The sequence below is a fragment of the Callorhinus ursinus genome, unplaced genomic scaffold (assembly GCF_003265705.2).
Source record: "Callorhinus ursinus isolate GAN/ISIS: 27379988/994484 unplaced genomic scaffold, GSC_fseal_2.0 scaffold10, whole genome shotgun sequence".
Classification (NCBI taxonomy): domain Eukaryota; kingdom Metazoa; phylum Chordata; class Mammalia; order Carnivora; family Otariidae; genus Callorhinus; species Callorhinus ursinus.
Window position 1 is genome coordinate 49,341,763 of NW_027397072.1, and position 22,734 is coordinate 49,364,496.

The 22,734-nt window shown below is 38.7% G+C and overlaps 1 protein-coding gene and 1 non-coding gene across 6 annotated transcripts in view; both read left to right on the forward strand.

The window, feature by feature from the left end:
• Nucleotides 1–1,750: 1,750 nt before the first annotated feature.
• LOC112821382 (U6 spliceosomal RNA) lies at nt 1,751–1,857 on the forward strand. Its single transcript, XR_003207434.1, has one exon. It is a non-coding gene; the product is annotated as a U6 spliceosomal RNA (small nuclear RNA).
• Nucleotides 1,858–2,468: 611 nt separating this feature from the next.
• Nucleotides 2,469–22,734, forward strand: part of LOXL3 (lysyl oxidase like 3) — a 93,399-nt gene continuing 73,133 nt past the window's right edge. For all 5 annotated transcript variants that reach the window (XM_073897487.1, XM_073897488.1, XM_025868327.2 and 2 more), the window contains exons 1-2: nt 2,469–2,510; nt 7,166–7,457. In XM_073897487.1, the coding sequence (XP_073753588.1) occupies nt 7,218–7,457 (240 nt within the window). In that variant the 5' untranslated portion in view covers nt 2,469–2,510; nt 7,166–7,217. The remainder of the gene's footprint in view (nt 2,511–7,165; nt 7,458–22,734) is intronic.

A 22,734-nucleotide genomic window follows, 5' to 3' on the forward strand; every position in this document is an offset into this window, starting at 1 on the left:
TGGTCGAGCCGATTTCCTCTTCCAGCCAATCGAAGTTGGGTGGAGGCGGAGCTAAGGAGCGCAGAAGCCCAACCCAGGTACGGACGGAGTTAGACCTAGGTATAGGTGGGAGTTCTACTTTGGAACCAGGCTGGTCTACGGCCATACCACCCTGAACGCGCCCGATCTCGTCTGGAACCAGGCTGGAGGTGTGGCTCCAGGTCTTCCAGCGGCGGGTTTGCTCAGTCGGCTCCAAAAGCTCAAATACCCGTTGTCTGTAATAATAGGAAAAATATGTGTGTAATGGGTACACACACCAAATTTCTCAAAAGTATTATTTTAGCAAGCATTTAACAAATAACTGCAAACAGATAATTGCAATGCAAAATGATTTATGTTTGCTATATAATAATGTGAAATAAATGCTCAGAAGATTTAGGTTTTGCCTGAGCAAATCAGGAAGGTTTCACAGAAGTGACATCTGAACTGAGTGTTCAAGGATGAGTAGGCCTTTGAGAGCAGGGAAAGACTACCTATGGATATATCCACTTGGAAACCCTACAGACATAACAAACACAGAGCCTGAAAATAACTCGCTATCTCCCCCATCCCAACCACTCCCTGCTCCTCTTTCAAGCACTTAGTGCTCCAATTTATAGCCTTACAGGTAGTCTTTGCTTTCTCCTCTTTCATCCCCCACTCTTTGGTTATCTAGGCTACATAACAAATGCAACAAATTAACATCAAAATTTTGTGGTTTAAAACAATAAACATTTATTATCTCTCACAGTTTCCCTGTGTCAGGAATTCAGCAATAGCTTAGCTGAGTTGTCTAGCTCCCAGTCTCTCAAGAGCTTATAGTCCTGGGACGCCTGGGTGGCTCAGTTGGTTAAGCACCTGCCTTCAGCTCAGGTCATGATCCCAGGGTCTTGGGATCCAGTCCCGCTTCGGGGTCCTTGCTCAGCAGGGAACCTGCTTCTCCCTCTGCCTGCCACTCTCCCTGCCTGGGTGTGCGCGCTCTCTCTCTCTCTCTCTCTCACTGACAAATAAATAAATAAAACCTTAAAAAAAAAAAAAAAGAGCTTATAGTCCTGATACTGGATGGGGCTACAGTCATCTGAATGTTTGACTAGGGCTGGACGATCCACTTCCAGGATGGCTTAGTTCCATGCCTGGCAAGGTGATAGTGGCTGTTGGCAGTAAGTGTCAATTCCTTTCCATATGGACCTCTCCATGGGGTTGTTGGAATGTCCTCAGAATATAGTGTTACTTCTTCAGAGCAAATGATCCAAAAAGGCAAGGTGAAAGTCACAATGTCTTTTATAATCTAGCCTCAGAAGTAAAATATAGTAACTTCTGCCATATTCTTTCAGTCCTACAGGCCAACCCTCATGCACTGTGGGTAGGGACTACACAAGAGTGGAATACAAGGATTGCAGGGGTCCATCCTGGAGGCTGGCTACCACATCCACATGTAAGCAGTCATCATGTCCTGTTAATACTGCCTCATAAATAACTTAAACTTGTCCTTTTCTTCCCATTATTGTCATAGTTCAGGACTTTATTATTGCTCACCTAGACGATGCAATAGTTTCATTTAAAACAACAGCAACAAAACCTGCCTCCAATCTCTTCCTTTTCATATTGCCATCAGGGTAATCTCTCTAAAGTGCACATTCTGGTTTATTCATTCAATATTATTGAGGACCTACTATATGCTAGGCATTTTTAAAGTACCAGAGGTAAGAAGATGATTAAAATATGGTTTCTAGTGCTCCCTTGGGCAGCGCCTATACTAAAATAGTAACGATACGGAGAAAATTAGTATGGCCCCTGCACAAAGACACACAAAGCATGGCTCCTGAATTCAAATTGCTTAGTCTAGAAGGGAAAACAGACATTTGACATTGATACAGCAAGCTACCAGGACACTCCTATCTCCACTGGATTTTGTCAGAGACTGTAGGAATCAACAGCAAGCAGATGAGAATGAGCATGAGTAGGGAGGGGCAGACCCTCTTGGAACGTAAAGGTTTGAAGTCTTGAAAGAGCTTCTTGAAAGTAGACTAAACTCCATGAGGGCAGGGACCATTGTGTGTCCACCAAACCCCAATGTTAGCACAGTGCCTGGCACATAGTGTGCCCTCAACAAGTATTTATTGAATAAAAGAGTGACCGACTGAATAAGTGAATGAACGATGTGAAAGAGAAAGGTTAAAGCTAAGGACACAATGGGGGTGCCACTGGAATGTCGGGGGGCGTTACTGGAATATTTCATTGGGGTTGGGAGTTAGCTAACGAGGAAGTGTCAAGTTTAGCATAACATCCTCAACAAAGATCCAAAACACTATCTCAGGGCCAAAGTAGGGCCATTTCCCTGGCGCCCAAGGACTTGGAGGTTGCGGTGCTGAGGTAGAGCCTGAGGCGGCCCCTGAGGCTGCGCGCGCAGTGAGCAGCCCCGCGCAGCCGCCGTCCGCCTGACGGGGGCGCCTTCCGCGGCGCACGCACACTCGGATAGCCGGGGGAACCAGGTAATGGGGGTTTTGCCTTCCCAGGGAAGGGGGAACACCCTTACTTTTCCCTGCCTCTAGGCCGGAGGAGGGCTGAGGGCCTCAGCGGGAGGACCAACCCGAGAGCGCGGCGGAGAGCGCCTCGCAGGTGGGCTTGGGCCGAGTTCGGGCCGCCCTCAGACATGTTTTGGCGGTCCAGGCCGGGGCAGTACCGACGCCCACTGGTTCTGACCCACCGCGGGCCCGAGCCACCCCTCCGCGCACGTGTTTGAGGACCGCGACGCCACCTCAACTGGGCGAGCGCTCCCAGGCCTGAGGGCTGGCCTACCAATCCGCCAGGCGCGGTAGGTGCCGCGCCTAGATCCCGCGACGCTTGGGGGGGGGGGGCCGCGACAATGTTTGAACCTCTTGTAAAGTCAAGAAAACAGTGGCCCTTTAGGGTCAAAGAACATGTTTTGATTTTTTTTCTTGTATCAGAGAAAATGAAAGTTTTAGGGCCCACGAAAATCTATTAGTTAATTTTTATTTATTTATTTATTTATTTATTTATTTATTTGAATGAGGAAGTGCTTCACGAAGGCAAAAGTGCTTGGGATCCAAGAAATTTTTAATGCGGCCCTGCGGGAGGGAGAACCATTGAATCATTTATCAGACACAGTGTCATAAGGGCTATAAAAGCATAGTGTAGGCACTTTTGTGAGGGCACGTAAAGGGGCCCTAACCTATAAAGACCTAAAGTCAGAGACCTAAAGGATGAGTAGGGGTTAAGGAGGGTAATGATGGAAAAGAACTTCCAGCAGCTTCAGGAGCCACAATGAGAGGCCCACGAGTTTGTGGACCTGAAAGGTGCCTCAGAGGTGGGGTAGGGTGGGAGGGGGCTGGGTAGGGGATGGCATGGCATGAGGATGGAGACTTGGGAAGGATACATGCAGAACTTCGGAGCCAGATAAGGATTTTGTTCCAAATGTAATTGGAAGCCATTGAAGGGTTTTTAGTAAGGGAATAACTTGATGGGTTTTGGTGGTTCAAGGTCCAGTTCCAGGTTTGACCAGTTTGCAGAGAGACACCAGTAAGTGAGTGTTTGGGCAAAAATGGAGAGTACAGGATCAAAAATAGTCAGACCCTGCTTAGTCCTATGCCCAGATGCATCAGATGCATGAATTGATCATGTTAGAGAGTAGAGGGAAAGAGCTGCCTCTTACCTCATTTGAAGTACAGTCTTGGAATTGCATATAAGTATGGGATCTAAAAATGACTTGTGCAAGCTAAAACCGTTCAAAGTGATCTTCATCAATGGGGAAAAGTTATATTTGTTCCAGGACCTTTCCCAAAATTGTCAAAATGTTAAAATCTGTCTTACTATCAGCTATAAGTGGGAAATAAAAAATAGTGAAACTAGTATCTATTCAGCATACTGTCATTTAAAACATTGAAAACATTGGATATCAGAATGTCCTATTTCTTTGTAACAAAAAACAGTCAGATAAGCCTCTGTTCGGGTCATGATCCCAGGGTCCTGGGATCGAGCCCCACATTGGGCTCCCTATTCAGCAGGGAATCTGCTTCTCCCTCTCCCTCTGCTCCTCCCTGCCCCTCCCCCCCGACTCATGCTCTCTCTCTCTCAAATAAATAAATAAAATATTTTTTTAAAAAACTGCCCTGAGATCAGAATTTAAAAAAAAAAAAAGAATAGTTTGAACAGCCTTTGTGCTTGTCTTCTTCTCATGGTATAACTTATGATCAAGCAAGCATCTTTTCTGTGCCTTAGTTAATTGTCATACTCCTTTCTAAGTTTGGATCAGCTTCCAACATTATATCCTTTGTACTTTCAATTTTGTAAAACAGCTCCAAGAGTTCCTTTAATATGAAGTTGTTTTGCTGGTGGCACTTTCTCTGGGTCATCTTCATACTTTTTGTCACAACCACTTTCCCCATTTATGTTAAGTTTACCTTCACAAAGTCCTATAGCTGCTTATCTAGAGTCTATCAAATGCTGGCATTGTCAGCATTCTTACAGTTAGCTTTTTCTTCTGTAACTCCATTTATGTTCAGTTCGACTTTCACCACCTGTCATTTCTTTGCTACACTTTCATCTTGAAATGGCCAATTTTGGCAAATTCCCTCTTTTTTTTGTAAAATGTCACATGGGTTTATCACTAGCAGGCAAGGAGGTAAAACAACTACACACTTTATTGTCTGTGCTTTAAACTGAATAAGCGTCTGAAGGGACCAGTCACTGACAAACTTTGGAAAAAGTGACATAATTGATCATTAATCATGATGAGCATCTGTTCCTTCTGTAGTGATTTGTGGACTGAAGAGCTAGCTGTGATTTATATTTTATGTAATTACAGTTAATATTCCATGGTAACTGAAATTTGAACTATGTCGATGGGGACTGGTGTTAATTAACTAAACTATAGTAAGAGATTTGTAAATATTGGAACCATGCAAACTTAGAACTGCCCATGCGCTAAAATAACAAGAGTTTCCGATGTGAGGGAAGATGGAGAGGGGGAGTAGAAGCTCATTCTACATTAAATAAGACCTCTGTCTGGGTACCTATCTATGTGAATCTGTGTGTTAGTCTCAAATTCAGCATTACATTGATCCCATGCACTTAATTTAAAAGTACAGTTAAAAGATATTATGATATGTGCTTCCTTGCTGAATACATTAGTCATTGTTTTGGATTTCTAGTTCAAGATTACTTTTAATAGGTTAGCATATTTATTCACTTATTTGTTCAGCTGTACCCAACACATAATTGGAGCTCAATAAAAAATTGCTGAATGAACAAGTGCTGAGTTCCACTGACCAAAAAGGAAAGTTTGAAGGGGAATAACTTCACAGATTGATTTTGAGGAACACATTTTTCTATGCACTCAATAGATCACTTTTCAAGATCCTAAATTCCAAAGTGTTTCTGAAAATTATCATAAATAATATATTTCTCTTGGACCTGGGGAAATCAAGTAAGTTTTTATTTTCCCTGCATTCTTTAGCTAACAGGCAATTATATAGAATTATTTCAGTTCTCAGAGATAATTTTTTAATCTAAAAAAATACTTTCTTTGGGGTACCTGGGTGGCTTAGTCAGTTAAGCATCTGCCTTCAGCTCAGGTCATGATCCCAGGGTCCTGGGATCAAGCCCCCACAGCAGGCTCAGGGTTGTGAGATCAAGCTCTGTGTCAGGCTCTGTACTAGGTGCGGAGCCTGCTTAAGATTCTCTTTCTCCCTCTGTCCCTCCCCCCCCAAAAAAAGAAATTTGCGCTAGATTTTTGTAAACATTTATGAGATTATTTCTATCATCTATTCCTAGTTTAAGGGTCTTTCTCATGCATGAATGTTAAGTTTTAACAAAAGCTGCTTTTGCATCTAATGAGACGATCATATTTTTCTCATTTAATCTTTTAATGTGATGAGTTACAGTGACTGTCTAACTTTATATCAACGTTTTATTCTTGCAATAAACCCAGCTTGGTCATGATGTGTTACTTGTTTTATATATATTGCTGTTTTCCAATTTGTTTGTATCTTGTTCAGGATTTTTACATCTAGGTTTGTGGATGAGATTGCCCCATAATTTTCTCTTATAATATTCTTATCTGATTTTGGTATCAAAGGTTGTGTTAACCTAGTAAAACTAATAGAGCAGTAATTCCCCTCCTATTCTCGGAAAGACTTTGTTTAACATTGAAATTCTTGGTCTTTGAGAATTTGATGGAACTCATCAGTGGAATCATCCAGCCCTATAGTTTACTTTGTGGGAAGATATTTGACTACCAATTAAATTTCTTCAGCAGTTATAGTCTATTTAGGTTTTTTAATTTTCTTTTTGATCTAGTATTGGTTAGATATATTCTTATAGTGATTTTTCCACTTTATCAAATTTATTGGCATAAAGTTGTTGGTTATATCTTTCCGTAATCCTTTCCATGTTTGAGCATTTATAAGGATGTTTAGATGTCCCCTTCTCATTCCTAATATTGGTTCTATGTTCTCATTTGTTCTCCTTTCTGAATCTGAGCCCTGGGGATAGGTGTGAGTAACCCAAAAGAAAGAAAACAAGGGTGTTGGAGACAGAGAAAACAGTACGAACAAACACACTGAAGTGAATGGTATATTTGGTTTTATTTCAGTGAAAAGCTTGAGGTGAAGAATAGCCTTCAATAAGGCTGAAGGTCAGGTCATAAAGGGTCTTGAATGGGTCTTGTGGGAGAAAACTTGGTCATATTTTAATTTTTAAGAATTACTATGTACCAAATAAACACTGTGCTAAACACTGACAGATAAAGTTGACAAGTTCTCCAGCCTTGGGAAACTCACAGTGTATTGGGGAGGCAGTCATAGAAACAAATTATAAAATACAATACAATAAATGCTGATAAAGAAATAAAGTTTATGGGAGCAGATAGCTTACTTTAAGACTGAAATTTGGTCTTTGTGTCTTTTTGTTTAGTTCCACTCAGCATCTGTAAGCACTCTCAGCCTTGCATTACAGGTAAACATCTAGGTCCCTTGGGAACTGTTAAGATGGGATAGCCTAGAGCAACTTGAGTTAGTACCCAGTCTGACTCCTTTCTGGACTTAGTCCTCTAGGCCTGTGTTCATCATTTCAACCAAGCATAATTCAGTTTTATGAAAGCCAGTGATTTCTCTTTCCTTCCCTGTAGGTATATAGAATATCCAGGTAGTGTCTACAGTTCCACCTCTGGTCTGGTTACCATGTATCATGGGCGAAACACTGGTAAAGGACCCTCCACTCCCACGCAGATTTACCAGCAACCTCCAAGGCTTCTCATTGTGCAAACTGCTCTACCATCCTGGGCTGACATCTGCTCCAACCTCTGTGAGGCTCTGCAAAACTTTTTCTCTCTAGCCTGCAGCTTGATGGGCCCTAGCCGCATGTCCCTCTTCAGCTTATATGTGGTACAAAATCAGCACGAGTGCATCCTTCCCTTTGTGGTGAGTATATCTCTATTTGATCATTTTACCCTGAAAACAAATAGGATTCTGGAGCAGAGATCACAGTTAGTCTTACTTACAGCAATAACTATGCCCATTCCTCACACCCAATACCCCACAGGCAACACAAGGAGAGCCAGATGTCACCCTGCACATGAGGGGTTTATGTAGAGGCTGCTTTTTAGGCAACAGACTTGAGCAATGGAAAGTTGATAAAGGCAGAAGGGCACACTGAAAACAGACCAGCCCATCAGACAACCCACCTCAAAATATCCATAAATCCTAACTGACCAATGGACTACTTATGACCAAGCACAGTTACCAAAATGGGGAAAATTCCATTCATCCCCATACATGCTCACCTTCCCGCTTTAAGTACAGCCCCACTCACTGCCTCCTTGCAGGCAGTCTCTCCTTTGCTGTCCTGCCCACTGCTTCCTTCGGATGTATTTAATAAACTTCTCTCTCCTTTGTTCTGCCTCACACTGGCTTCCACCTGATCATCGCCCCACATTTGGAGGTCCCATCTGATCGAGAGAGACACCACAGCTTATACTGTGGTGTACTTATAAGTACTTATACACCACAGCAGAAGAGGAACTCCAAAATTATTAATCTGAGAGTGTAAATAGGTCACATCTTGCCCCGCTCCACTCCTGAGATGGAGAGAAACCTTAGCATTTACAGTCCTTTGGAATGTAAGCAACTGACTCCTTTCATCCCTCTCTGAAATGCAAATACAGGGAAAGAAGTCTAAGTGTCTTCAGAGGTCTCTGGCTAGTAAATCACCCTTTAATTTCCAACACTTGTCCTTTAACCAAGGTTCTAGCTTTTTTTGATCAGAAAGCCTAACTGTGAAGACACATGAAAATATTTTCTCTACAGTTCCCTGTAGGACTCAGGTGAAAAACCCCCTAAGATTTCAGAAAGCAAATGCTGGGCCAGGGCAGTGCTTTTATGAAGCTTTTCACACATAGACAACTGTCTCTCCTCCTCCTCAAAGAAATGCAAATCTTCACTTATATAAAGTTTAGAATCACAGGGATGGGAAAGACTTCAGAGGTTCTAGTGCATCCTTTCCTGAGGTAGCCTTGCTGCTGGGATAGTCAGAGAAGGCCTAGTGGAAAATCACAACTTTTATCCCTACCTAGTGGGAATAAGACCAACTCCCCCTAGGGTCTATGGGAACGACAACAGAGCCTGAACTCCCACCCACCTACCCAACATTAACAGGGTATCTCTGCCCCTCCCTGTGGAGATGGTGTCTGAGGAGACAGAGTGGAGGCCCTGTGGGAGCTGCAGTAAGGTGTGATGTCTCTCTCAATCGGATGGGGGCCCCCAAATGTGGAGCAAACTGATGCGGTGGAAGTGGACATGGGGCAGTGCAAGGATTCACCCAAGGCAGAAAAAAGGAGATAGAAGTTTATTGAATATATCCACAAGGGAGCAGGGAGCAGGACAGCAAAGGAGAGACTGTCTGCAAGGAGGCAGTGACTGGGACTATACTTAAAGCAGGAAGGTGAGGAGGAGGTATGGGGACAGAAGAAATTTTCCCTTTTTTGGTAACTGTGCCTAGTTGTAAGTAGCCCATTGGTCAGTTAGGGCCTATGGATATTTTGAGGTGGGTCTCCTGATAGGCCTGCCTGTATTCAGCCAGGGGTTGGGGTCACTGTGGGCCCTTTTGCCTTGCTCTACATTCCATTGCTCAAGTCTGTTGCCCAAAAGTGGCCTACATGAGGTACCTCTTTACCTCCAAGGCAGGATGATGTCAGTGCAGGCCTAGTGGAAAGCCAGGACTTCTATGCCCATCTGACAGTAATGAAGTTTCCCCCATCCCAGGGTGTCAGTGGGAACCATGTAGAAAGCCTGAACTTCCACTCTCACCCAGAAGTAACAAGGCACCCTCTCTTCTGGGCTCAGAATCAGAAGCCAGATTCACACCCAACCTGGCTCACTTACCCCATTAGCACAGTATCAGGGGAGGCCTGCTAAAGCAGAAGATTTAGGGCGCCTGGGTGGCTCAGTTGGTTAAGCGACTGCCTTCAGCTCAGGTCATGATCCTGGAATCCTGGGATCGAGTCCCACATCAGGCTCCCTGCTCAGCAGGGAGTCTGCTTCTCCCTCTGACCCTCCCCCCTCTCATGTGCTCTCTCTCTCTCACTCTCTCTAATAAATAAAATCTTTAAAAAAAAAAAAAAGGAAAAAAAAGCAGAAGATTTAAATAAGATCCAGAGTCCTATAATACCCAAAATGTCCAGAATACAATAAAAAGTCACTTGTTATATCAAGAACTGGAGGGGCGCCTGCTTCTCCCTCTCCCTCTGCCTGCCCCTCCCCCTCCTTGTACTATCTCAATCTCTCTCTCTGTCAAATAAATAAATAAAATCTTAAAAAAAAAGAAAACCAGGAAAATCTCAACTTGAATGAGAAGACAACAGACACCAACCCTGAGATGACACAGATATTGGAATTATCTGAAAAAGACTTTGAAGCAACCACCATAAAAATCTTTCAACAAGCAGTTATGAACATGCTTGGAAGATGGAAAAATAGAAAGTCCCACCAAAGAAAAAGAAGTGTAAAGAAGAGCCAAATAGACATTTTATTTTTATTTTTTTTAAGATTTTATTTATTTATTAGAGAAAGAGAAGAAGGAGGAAGGGGAGGGGCAGAGGAGCAGGGAGCCCAACAAGGGGCTCCATCACAGGTCTCCAGGATCATGACCTGAGCCGAGGGCAGATGCTTAATTGACTGAGCCACCCAGGTGCCCCCAAATAGATATTTTAGAACTGAAAAATACAGTAACCAAAATTTTAAAAACAAAAATCTTCAATGGATGGCCTCAACAGCAGAATGGAGAGAAGAGAGAAAGGAATCAGTGAACATGAAGATAGAATAGAAATTCCCTGATCTGAGTAACAGAGAGAAAATAGACTTTGAAAAATGAACAAACCCACAAGGACTTGTAAGACTATAACAGAAGATCTAACCTTCGTGTCATCAGAGTTCAAGAGGAAAGGGGAAGAAGGATGGGGCTGAAAAAAATATTCAAAGAAATAATCACTGAAAATTTCCCAAATTTGTAAAAAGTTATAAACTTAAAGATTCAAGAGGCTGGTGAGCCCCAAACAGGTTAAATGCAAATAAATCTGTTCTAAGACACATCATAATCAAACTTCTAAAAATTAAAGGCAAACTCTTGAAAGCAGAGCACTGCCATCTTACCTAGAAAGGAAAAACAATCAAGTGACAATAGCTTTTTTCATCAGAAACCATGGAGGCCAGAGGTAGTATCACATATTCACGTTTTTCAAATGCTAAAAGAAAAGAACCCATAACACAGAACTCTGTATCCAGTGAAAATATCCTTAAGGAATGAATCAGAAATAAAGATATTCTTAGATAAAAGAAAACTAAGAGAATTTGTCATTAGCAGACCTACCTTAACAGAATGGTAAGAGAAGTTCTTGAAACAGAAAGGAAATTATAAAAGAAAGAATCTTGGAATATCCAGAAGGAAGAAAGAACAATGGAAAGAATAAAATATAGATAAATATAATAGACTTTCTATTGAGTTTCCTAAATTATATATTTGACAGTTAAAGCAAAACTTGTAACAATGTCTGATGTGGCTGTTAATGTATATAGGGGAAATGTTTAAAATAATTGCATTATAAACAGGGAAAAGAAAAGAGACCTTCTACATAAATTATGTATATAATGTAACACTTAGAGCAACCACTTAAAGATCAATACAAAGACACTCAAACACTGCAGATAAATCAAAACAGAATTCTAAAAAAATCTTTAAAAATTTTAAGTAACCCACAGTCAGATAGGTAAAAGAAAACAGAAACAAAAAAACTGAGGGAACAACAGAAAACAATAAATAAATTGGCAGGCTGACATACCAATAATTACATTAAATGAAAATGGTCTAAGTTTATCAATTAAAAGAAATAGGTTGGTAGAGTGGGGGAAAATTACCCAACTATATATACTATCTATAAGAAACTAACTTCAAACACAACAGAAGTAGGTTGGAAAGTATGAGGATGGAAAAAGATATACCCTGATACATTAACCAAAACAAAGCAGAAGTGGCTATATTAATATATCAAATAAAGTAGACTTCAGAGCAAAGAATATCAGGTACAGAAAGGAATATTAAAAGATGATAAAAGAGTCAAACCAAGAAGACATAGCAATCTTACATGTGTACAAACTGAACAAAAGAGCTGCGAAATTTGTGAAGCAAAAACTGATAGAACTGGAAGAAGAAATAGACAAATCCACAATTATAGCTGGAGACTTCAGATGTCCTCTTGACAATTGATAGAACAACTAGAAAGAAAATCTACAAGTATGTGGAAAAATATTAGCCAATAGCATCTAATCCACATTTATAGTATATTCCACTCAACAAGAACAGAATACACAATCTTTTCAAGCACCCATGGAACACTTATCAAAATAGACCATATTCTGGGCCATAAAACAAACTTCAACAAATTTGAAAGAATTGAAGTTATACACAATTTGTTCTCTGACCACAATAGAGTCAAACTAGAAATCAATAACAGAAACATAACTGTAAAATCTCCAAACACTTGGAAACTAAACAATACATTTCCAGATAACTCATGGATCAAAGAAGAAATGGCAAGGGAATTTTTTAAAATATATTGAATTGCATGAACATTTAAATACTACATGTCAAAATTTGTGGAATCCAGCTAAAGCAGTGCTGAGAGGGACATTTATAGCACTAAATGCTTACATTAGAAATGGAAATATATAATTCAAAATCAGTAATATAAGATCCCACCTCAGGAAACTAGAAAAGGAGGAACAAAATAAACCCAGAGCAAGCTCAAGGTAGGAAATAATAAAAAGTATAAATGAATAAAATTAAAAACAGTTAAAAGGAAGTTTGGTGAAACAAAAAGCTGATTCTTCAAAATGATCAATAATACAAACCTCTAGCAAGATGTGAATCCACAGGTGTGGTAATATGGTATAGAGCTCAATGCAAACATTGTAGCAAGGTCATTTTCTTGGTTTTAAAATTGAGCTATAGTTATATAAGATGTAACCACTGGAAGAAACCACCCTTCACTGAGTGAAGGGTACACAGGACCTCTCTACAATTTTGCAAGTTTCTGTGGATCTATAATTATTTCAAAATAAAATCTAAAGAAAAACAAAGTGATTTTACACACTCACTAGAATGGCTACAATGAAAAAGACAGGCAATATTGACAGGCAATACCAAGTGTTGGTGACAATGGGAAGAAACTGTAACACTCATTCATTGCTAACAGGAAGGTAAAATGATACAACCACTTTGGAAAATAGTTTGTCAAATTCTTAAAAAGTTAAATATACACCTTCCATGTAACCCAACAATTCCATCCCCAGAAATCTAACCAACTGAAATGAAAACATGTCCACACTAATACATTTACATGAATGTTCACAGCAGCATTATTCATAATATCCACCAACTGGAAATAGTTAAAATGTCTATTAACTGGTGAATGGATAAACAAAATGTATCGTTCTCACTGTATATAATCTGTGATTATATATACCCTACTAGTACACTGAGGACACAATGAAAATGATAGTGATGTTTGCAGCCATGTGGCAGGTATGTTCCTCTGTTGTGCTATTTTCCTTGTGCATGTCTGTCCCATGATCACATTTGGCTTTTTCTATCTTCTGTCAGGCAATAGGGGTAGGGAAAATTAGAGAGTGATCTAGAAGGGCAAATGGAAGATATCCAGCATAGGAGGCTTTTTGAGATGAGCTCATGTACCAAAAGTTAAAGGATTTTTTTTTTCCTTTTCTCAAGTGGCTATGTAAAATGCCTCAGGCACTCCTCAGTACATTTAGCCCTAGATAACTCCCTTGATCCCTTAATCATTCTATTGGGAAAGGCAAACATTTCTAGACTAAAAACCACTGACTTGTAACTCAGGAAAAATTGCAAACCAAAAATCCTTCCAAAAGAACAGTAAGTTCATCCTATTTAAAAGCTCAAGAAAATTACTGGAACAATGCCATTACCTTATGTATAGAACAACCCAATCTTTGTTTAAGGAAAAATGTTATCTTAAATCACTGTTTCTAACCTATATAAGTATCTAACATTTTCTGTCTGCAAAGTTAGCTCAATATAATGGTGAATGATATCGGGTAGGAAATCTTGCCCAAGATGAATACCTCAATATATCTCTTCATATTTAATTTCTGAGTATTTAATTTCTGAGTATAACCTTGAGCTTTTCATAAGGAATAATGACAGAGGAATCATAATTAAAATATTAGAATTCCTTTTATATCCATTGTGCCCTTAATATAAATAAATCTGACCAAAATGATTAATCTCTTCTCAAAGCAGAATTTCGGAAGAATTCCCTTACAGTTAATATCTTACCAATTCTTCTACCTTTTCATGAGAACAAAGGTATTATTTAAATCATATATGACATACAGTGGAATTTTAGGACTAATAGTGATCTAATTTGGCTATAACATTTACTTCCTCATCCTTAATAGCTGACATTCAAATGAAATTATTTGAAAGTGACAAATAATAGGGATATATTACATTAAAAAGTATAAAAGTAAACTCCAGTAAAGATAATATAATAAACTATAGTTGAGTATTACAGTAGAAAGAGGGGAAGAGTAAGAAAAGGAAAAATTCAAATTCTGTCATTGTTTATAGTGAAGGTTTTTGTTATTGTTCATTAATGGATAGTACTAAAGAAATAACTTAAGCGAATTATATAAACGTAGTTATAAACACTAAAACAAATACAAACCTTTCTAATTATGACAGCAAAAGCTTATATAGAACAAGAAGTTATACAGCATAGTGATTTTTCAAAAGCTATGAAAATAGATCTACCTTCAGCTCAGGTCATGATATGATCCTACGGTCCTGGGATGGAGGACCTGGGGTGTTGGGCTGCCTGCTCAGTGCTTAGTCTCTTCTCCCTCTCTCTTTCTGCCCCCCACCCCACTCCTGCCTGTGCACATGCTTGCTCTCGCTCGCTCTCTTCCTCTCTCAAGTAAAGAAATAAAATTAAAAAAAAAAAAAAGGAAAAGCTATGAGGGGCGCCTGGATGGCTCAGTCAGTTAAGCCTCTGCCTTTGGCTCAGGTCATGATAGTGGGACCCTGGGATTGAGCCCTGTATCAGGCTCCCTGCTTGTCGGGGAGTCGGCTTCTCCTCTCCCTCTGCCTGCCATTCCCCGTTTGTGAGCTCTCTCTCTCTCTGTCAAGTAAATAAAATCTAAAAAAAAAAGGCTATGAAAATAGAGTATATGTTACTATAAAAACAAATATATCTGTCATATCAATAAATATGTGTGCTAAACTCGCCTATTAAAAACTCTGCTGTGTTAAAAAGATACAGCTGCAACAAAGTTATTCAGAAAGGTTGACAATAAAAAGGCAAAGGACTAGGCAAATGAACCTCCCCCCGCAAAAAAAAGAACATGATCTTAATATCAGACAAGGTTGAATTTGGAGCAAAAAGCATTAAATGACACTAAGAATGTCACTTTAATGCTGGACACTAAGAATGTCACTTTAATGCTAGACACAAAGCAGAAAAGAGTAGAGAATATGGATACATATGGACAATATTCAGTACAGAAGATTTGTTGGAGGGGGGAAGCTATAGAAAATATATCAGTTTTGAGTACTTATGTACCAAATAACATAGCATCAACATTTTTTATATGTTTTATTTATTTATTCATGAAAGAGAGAGAGAGAGGCAGAGGCAGAGGGAGAAGCAGGCTCCCTGCCTAGCAGGAAGCGCGATGCGGGACTCGATCCCCGGACCCTGGGATCATGACCTGAGCCAAAGGCAGACACTTAACCATCTGAGCCACCCAGGTGCCCTAGCATCAACATTTTTAAGAGAAATATGATCATATGTATGTATGAAATATCCGCCCTCCTTAAGTGCTCATGGAATATTCACAAAAGTCAGTTATATATTAAGCCACAAACTCAAAACTTTAGTGAATTCCGAAAGTACAAATAGTTCAGTCAACATTTTCTGAACACCCTGCAATAAAACTAGAAATAAATGACAAAACCAGAGAAAAAAAAGTATCTACCTAATGGAAATTTTTAACTGTTAAATAAATTTGGAGTCAAGAGGAAAATCCAAACTAAAATTGCAATATGTGTAGGAAGTAATAATAAAATACTACATATCAGAACCTATGGGTTATAAAAAATACAATGTTAAAAGGAAAATTCATATCTTTAAACTATATTAATTTATTTTAAATTGTATTAGTAAACAAGAAAAACTGAAAATAAATGAAGCATGCAACTTAAGAACAAAAGACAAACAAAACAAACCTAAGGAGAGCTGAAGGAAGGAAATAATAAAGATAAAAACAAAAAATAATGAATATGAAAATAGAAAATTGTGGAACAAATTAATAAAACCAAGTTTGTTCCTTGGGGGGAGTGTGAGAGACAGATAAAATCATTTGTAAACTTAGTTTGAGGAGAAGGGCAGAAGGAGAAGATGCCTATACACAAAATAAGGTAAAGGGGAAATAACCACACAATTCTCCATGCAAATATAATTACCAAAATTAAATTCAGAAGAGATAGAAAAATCTAAACTCACCATTTTCCATAAAACAAATAAAGTTGCCAAAGAGCTACCTTCCCCCAAAATAAAGTACTGAAACCAAATGATTTTACAGGGGAATAATACTAAACTTTCGAAGAACAGATCATTACTATGTTTTTTAAATGTTTCATACCACAGAAAGAAAAAAAACCTTCCAAATCCTTTTTATGAAGATGACATAATATTGATACTAAAACCCAACAAATATTGCACAAAAAGAAAAACTATAGCAAGTCTCACGAATTTCTATTCAAAATCCCAAATAAAGTACAGGCAATAGAATCCAGCTTATATATATATATATATATATATATTTTTTTAAGATTTATTTATTTATTTGAGAGAGAGAGAGAGCAGGGGCAGGGAGGCAGATCTAAAGGGAGAGAGAGAATCTCAAACAGACTCCCAGCTGAGCACAGAGCCTGACAGAGGGACCCATCCCACAACCCTGAGATCATGACCTGAGCCGAAATCAAGAGTTGGAGTTTAACTGACTGAGCCACCTAGACACCCCCAGCTTATATTTAGAAAGATCGTATACCAGGAATAAAAAAAAAGGTACAATATTAGGGAACACATTAGTACAGTTTATTGTATTAATATATTTAAAAAAAATATGTTCATTACCATAAATACTGGAAAAAAAGCATTTAATGAAATGCAACATCCAGTCTTGTTTTTAAAAAAATTTTAATAAAATAGGTATAGGTAACTATCCCTGAGCACAATATATGTTTATGACAGCTCAAGAATCAAATCATACTTAATGAAAAGACACTAAATATATTCCTGTGTTATCATCACTATTATTTACAAGTATTCTGGAGATTTTCACTGATGCAATTGCACAAGGGAAATAAATTAGAATATAAAAGTAGGAAAAAAGGAGATAAAATGATTGTTATCTGCAAATTAATGATGTCCAAAAGAATAAACTAGAAAATTATTTCAAACAATGAAAGAACTCATGACAATAATCTGGTACAAGAACTAATACAGATATTAATACCTTTCATATATCCCAAACAACAAGTTTGAAGTTAAAGTGGCAGAAAAGATCTCATATAATAACCAAAATTATCAGATACTTAAGATTGAAATTAATAATATATGTGCAAGACTTATATGAATTAAAATACTATTGAGAAACACAAAAGAAGACTTGCACAAATTAAAAGTCATTAGTTTTGGGGAAGATTCAGACCAGAAAGATGTCCATTATCTCTAAATTAATCTGTAAATATAATGGAATTCCTGATAAAATTTCCAACAGGAAAACTGGACATCCTAATGACAAAGTTCAAGTTAGAAGCAAAAAAAAAAAAAATATATATATATATATATATAGCTAGGAACTATTAAATATTAAACATATTCAAGTGTGATACTGGAGATTGAAAAGATAGGGCAATGGAATATAATTTAAGGTCCAGAAATAGACCCAAATATATGGGAGAATTTAGTATATAATAAAGATGGTATTTAACATTAATTGGAGTGGGGGAGGCGCCTGGGTGTCTCAATCAGTTAAGCATCTGACTCCTGATTTCCGCTCAGGTCATAATCTCAGAGTTTTGAGATTGAGCCCCCTATCAGGCTCCGTGCTGGGGATGGAACATGCTTAAGATTCTTTCTCTGCTCTCCTGCTGCCCCTCCCCACCTCTCTCTCTCCCTCTCTTAAATAAATTAATAAATTAATTTATAATATATAATTTTAATTAATTAAAGTTAATTGAAGGGGCATCTGGCTGGCTCAGTCAGAAGACCACGGGACTCTAGATGTCAGGGTTGTGAGTGTGAGCCCCATGTTGGGTGTAGAGATTACTAAAAATAAATAAATGTAAGGGCACCTGGGTGGCTCAGTTGTTGAGCGTCTGCCTTCGGCTCAGGTCATGATCCCAGGGTCCTGGGTTCAAGCCCCGCATTGGGCTCCCTGCTCGGCGGAAGACCTGCTTCTCCCTCTCTCACTCTCCGAGCTTGTGTTCCCTCTCTCACTGTGTCTCTCCCTGTCAAATAAATAAAATCTTTAAAAAATAAAAATAAATAAAAGTAGAAAAAATTAAAAATATAATAAAATTTATTGGAAAAAACTTATCCAGTAAATGCTTGGGTCAACTGGATAGCCATGTAGGGAAAAAGTAAGTTAGATCCATACTCACTGATTACATCAGTATAAAGTCCAAATAGATCAAAGTTTTAAATGTAAAAATTGAAACTATATATGTAGGAGAAGAGACTGTATCAGTTTTAGTCCAATCAGAAGAAGAGAAACCACACAGTGATTTAAACGAGGGAAGTTTATATGGAGAATTTTAACATCGTTTAACATATTCAACTATGATAATAAAGCAACTGTAAGATATGAGAACTTTTTATGGTACCTTAGGGCTGAGGTAGTGATCTCCAGGAAGGACAAACTTGAAAAGTGGATTCCTTTCCCAAGGCTGGAGTTCAGGACCAGTTGGAGAAAGTACAGTTGCAGCTGACTGGATACAAAGAAGTTCACTGGTTATCCCAAGCCAGAGCTGGTCCATGGTTACTGGAAAAGCAGGATGCAGTCTTCCAGGTGTAGGTGAGCTCTAATCAGTGACTGGGGCATAAGTGTGTAGAGTGGAGATACCAATGTGGACAGGAGGCCTGGAGCAGACAGAATCCAGGTGGAAATTGCAGCATCACTGGGAGGGCCACGGGAGATAAACCTCTGAGGTGAACAGAGGGAGTGAGGCATTACTGCAGGCAGGAGACCTGAAGCAGGCAGTGTCTGTGTCAAGAGACCTGCTGAAAGGTGATCACCAAGCCAAGGCTAAGAGGTTGCAGTGTCTTAGTTAGCTCAGGCTCTCATAACAACAAAATTCTATAAACTAGATGGCTTAAACAATACACATTTAGGGCGCCTGGGTGGCTCAGTTGGTTAAGCGACTGCCTTCGGCTCAGGTCATGATCCTGGAGTCCCGGGATCGAGTCCCGCATCGGGCTCCCTGCTCAGCGGGGAGTCTGCTTCTCCCTCTGACCCTCTTCCCTCTTGTGCTCTCTATCTCTCATTCTCTCTCTCTCAAATAAATAAATAAAATCTTAAAAAAAAAAACAATACACATTTATTTTCTCAAAGTTTGGGAGACTAGAAGTTCGAAATCAGGGTGCAAGCATTGGCCAGGTCCTGTGAGAGCCCTCTTCTGGCTTGCAGACAGTAGATTTCTTGCTCTGTGCTCAGATGGCCTTTCCTCAGTGCATGTATGTGAAGAGAGAGAGAGAGCTCTGGTGTCCTTCCTCTTTTTAGAAGGTCACCATAGACTGCATCCTCATGACCTCATCTAAACCTAATTACCTCTCAAAGGCCTCACTTAAATGCTACCACATTAGGAGTTAGGGCCTAACTTATGTGAATTTTAAGGGAATATAAACATTCAGTCTGTAAAATCAAGGGCCCGCTAGTTTGGGGCACTATCTGCTAGTGTGGAGCACTATCAGATGTTCTCATACCCCATTGCTTTCAGCAAGAAAGCATCTTCCTCCTGCAGTGTTCCTCCAGTGCTCTCTACTCAAATGCTTAACATTGTGGTCCATATAAAGGAGAAAGGTTGAAAGGGATTCTGTCCATTATTGTAGACATATATTGAAAGGTGAATTGGATCCTAGAGGCAATAAGTTGATAATTAGCTCACAGAGCATGGGGGAAAATATCAGAGTAAGAAAGGCTTTTCTAACCATAACACAAAAGCCAAAATTCCAAAAATAAAAGATTAATAAATACAGCTGTATAAAAATAGAAAATCTGTGCTTGGCAAAAAAGAAAAAAAGTGACATAATCAATAAGGTAAAGACAATACTCCAATAGGAAATGAGAAATTACATACATAGTTTTCAGAAAAAGAAATATAAATGACCCTTCAGTGTATCAAAATATGTTCAATCTCACTTATAAAAGAAATGAAAAAGAAAACTTAAAGTACATTAAGGTGCTATTTTTCACCTGTAGGATTACCAAAGTTTTTTTTTTTTAATAACATACTGTTCATGAGGTTTTAAAGAAATCAGCACACTTACATGCCATTTATGGGTGTATAAATTAACACAATTTCTATGGTGGGCAATTTGGTGACAGTATCACAATTTACATACCCTTTGACCTAGCAAGTCTCCTTTTAGGAACTTATCCTACAGATGTATTTTCATATGTGGAAAAATGACATAAGTATTACCATTTCAGCACTATTTGCAGTATCAAAAGATTGAAAGCAATCTAATGTCAGTCAATAGGGAATTGGTTAAATAAAATTATGTGTCATCCATTAATGGAATACTCTGTAGCTGTAAAAATTAAAACACTTTTGGGGCACCTAGGTGGCTCAATCGGTTAAGCATCTGCCTTCGGCTCAGATCATGATCCCAGGGTCCTGGGATTGAGCCCCACATCAGGCTCCCTGCTCGATGGGGAGCCTGCTTCTCTCTCTCCCTCTGCCCCTCTCCCTGGCTTGTGTGCTTTCTCTTTCTCTCAAATAAATAAAAAATCTTTTAAAAAAATTAAGACACTTTTTATCTATTGAATGAAATGATTGCCCAAGTACATTATGCAATAAAATCAAGATATAAAAGACTATCATAGTCTCTCTTATTTTGGCAAGAAGAACAAATTTATCTTTTATATTTTCTTTCATGTAAAGAAAAAATCTCTGGGAAGATATCCAACAAGCTACCAATATAGATTGCCTCCGGGAAACCACTGGTTAGCTGAAGAATGAGTGGAAAGGTGATTTTTTTTCCGCATATAATTTTACAACCTTTAAATTTTGAATCATGTGCATGTATTATATATTGAAAATAAATAAAAACAAAATATTGAAAATACATTTGTGCTAATAAAATGCAATTTATATACGGAGATTCTACATAAATTTTTAATTTTTTATAAAAGTTTCTACTGATAAAAAGATTTTTGAAAATCAGTGACCTAAACTATGTTCTAATTTTTTCATTTGATTCCCAATGAGACATCAATCTGAGTTGTCCTAAACTGCCGAAAGCAAGAACACACTGGTACTAGACCTTGGAAGAGAGCATCCTCTAGGCATATTTGTACCACTAGTCTACAAAAAAAAGCTGAAAGAAATGCAGTGAGGGTTCATCAGTCCTTACCCACTCATCCCAACTTCCACCTCTCTGTGCAAAGCCAATATAACTGAATCAGGGTCTCCACTCTGCACCTTGAAACCCACCCAGATATCTAAGACAACTTGAGTTTGTGATATAATAGATAATAACTCCAAACAACGTTGTCGGCAACTTCAGTACCTGATTCACTGGGCTACATTTCAACTCAGCCACTTCCTAAAGCACATTTGAATCTTCCACAATGGAAATCCCAAACTTTCCATCCAGGGAAAGGGGAGGAGAAGTTATGACATTTGACTGCTCAGATTGCAGATTGCCGGTAATGGCACAACTCCAGCTGAGAGACACCAGGCCTCATCTTCCTACCACCTATTTTTTCCCTCTTTATCTAACAGCTCCCTATAGGTCCCTGACCCCACCTTTTAGATTTGGAACTCAAGTCTGAACTATTTACACTGTTGCTGTATGGAATGTTGCCTCGGCAATTCATGAGGAAAAAAAGCTAAGAATATAATACTTTCTGTAGCAATCATCAGTCATCAACCTTTGATATACAGAAATTGTTTCCCGGCCAAGATATACGAGCTCTTCACATTCTAGGCAATTAATGTTTCTGCAAAGCCTGCATTTTAAAATCACTTCCAGAATCAAATGAGTACCTGAGAGATCAGATACCATTTTCAAGGGATATAATACATAGTTATGTATTATGTAAACTACTTTCTGTTTAGCTTGTTTCTGAATGATGTAATTTTTTAGATGAATTGGGCGCATGGCCTCTTGCTACAGGAGGTTATCAACCAGGAGTGTTCTCAAGCAGGAAGTGGCCCTATTATTTGATTAATGTAAGAAAGAACAGATTAATTTCCAATATTTCCAAAACCATTGCATTTGGCAGAATTTTCCAATACTCACATAGGCAATATTTTCAAACCTTGTTAGAAGATCATTTCCTTTTCCTAAAGGTTATTGTAACCTCCTGGCAGAGACATCAGAGGTCATCCTATTTTTTTTATTTTAATTACAGGAGATAAGCTTTTTCAGTTTTCAAAATAGAAATGCGTTTTCTGATTTTAAAAAATATGTTTTCATTTTAGAAAACTTAAATGCAGAAAAGTATAGTCTTTTGATTATTGGAAAGTTGACTGTTGGAAACACACTTTTACTGTTGGTTCCTCCTAAAACACTACCAAAAAGAAAGTTGAGGAATTTTTTTAATAGCATTGAATCAGTTAAGATTAGGTTCAGCTGTGAGTCATAGAAACCCCAAAATAAAGGTGGCTTAAATAAGATATAAGTTTGTTTCTCTCTCAAATAATTGTAGGAAATCTAGGGCTAGTGTGGCAATTCCATAATCAATAAGGAATCATGCTCCTCCTGGCTCGTTGCTCCATCATCTTACTACCATCTGCAACACAGCTATTTTGTAGGCCAAGTTGGCTATTCTTATGGTTGTGTTTCAGCAAGCAGGAAAGAGGAAAAGGAGAGCAAAG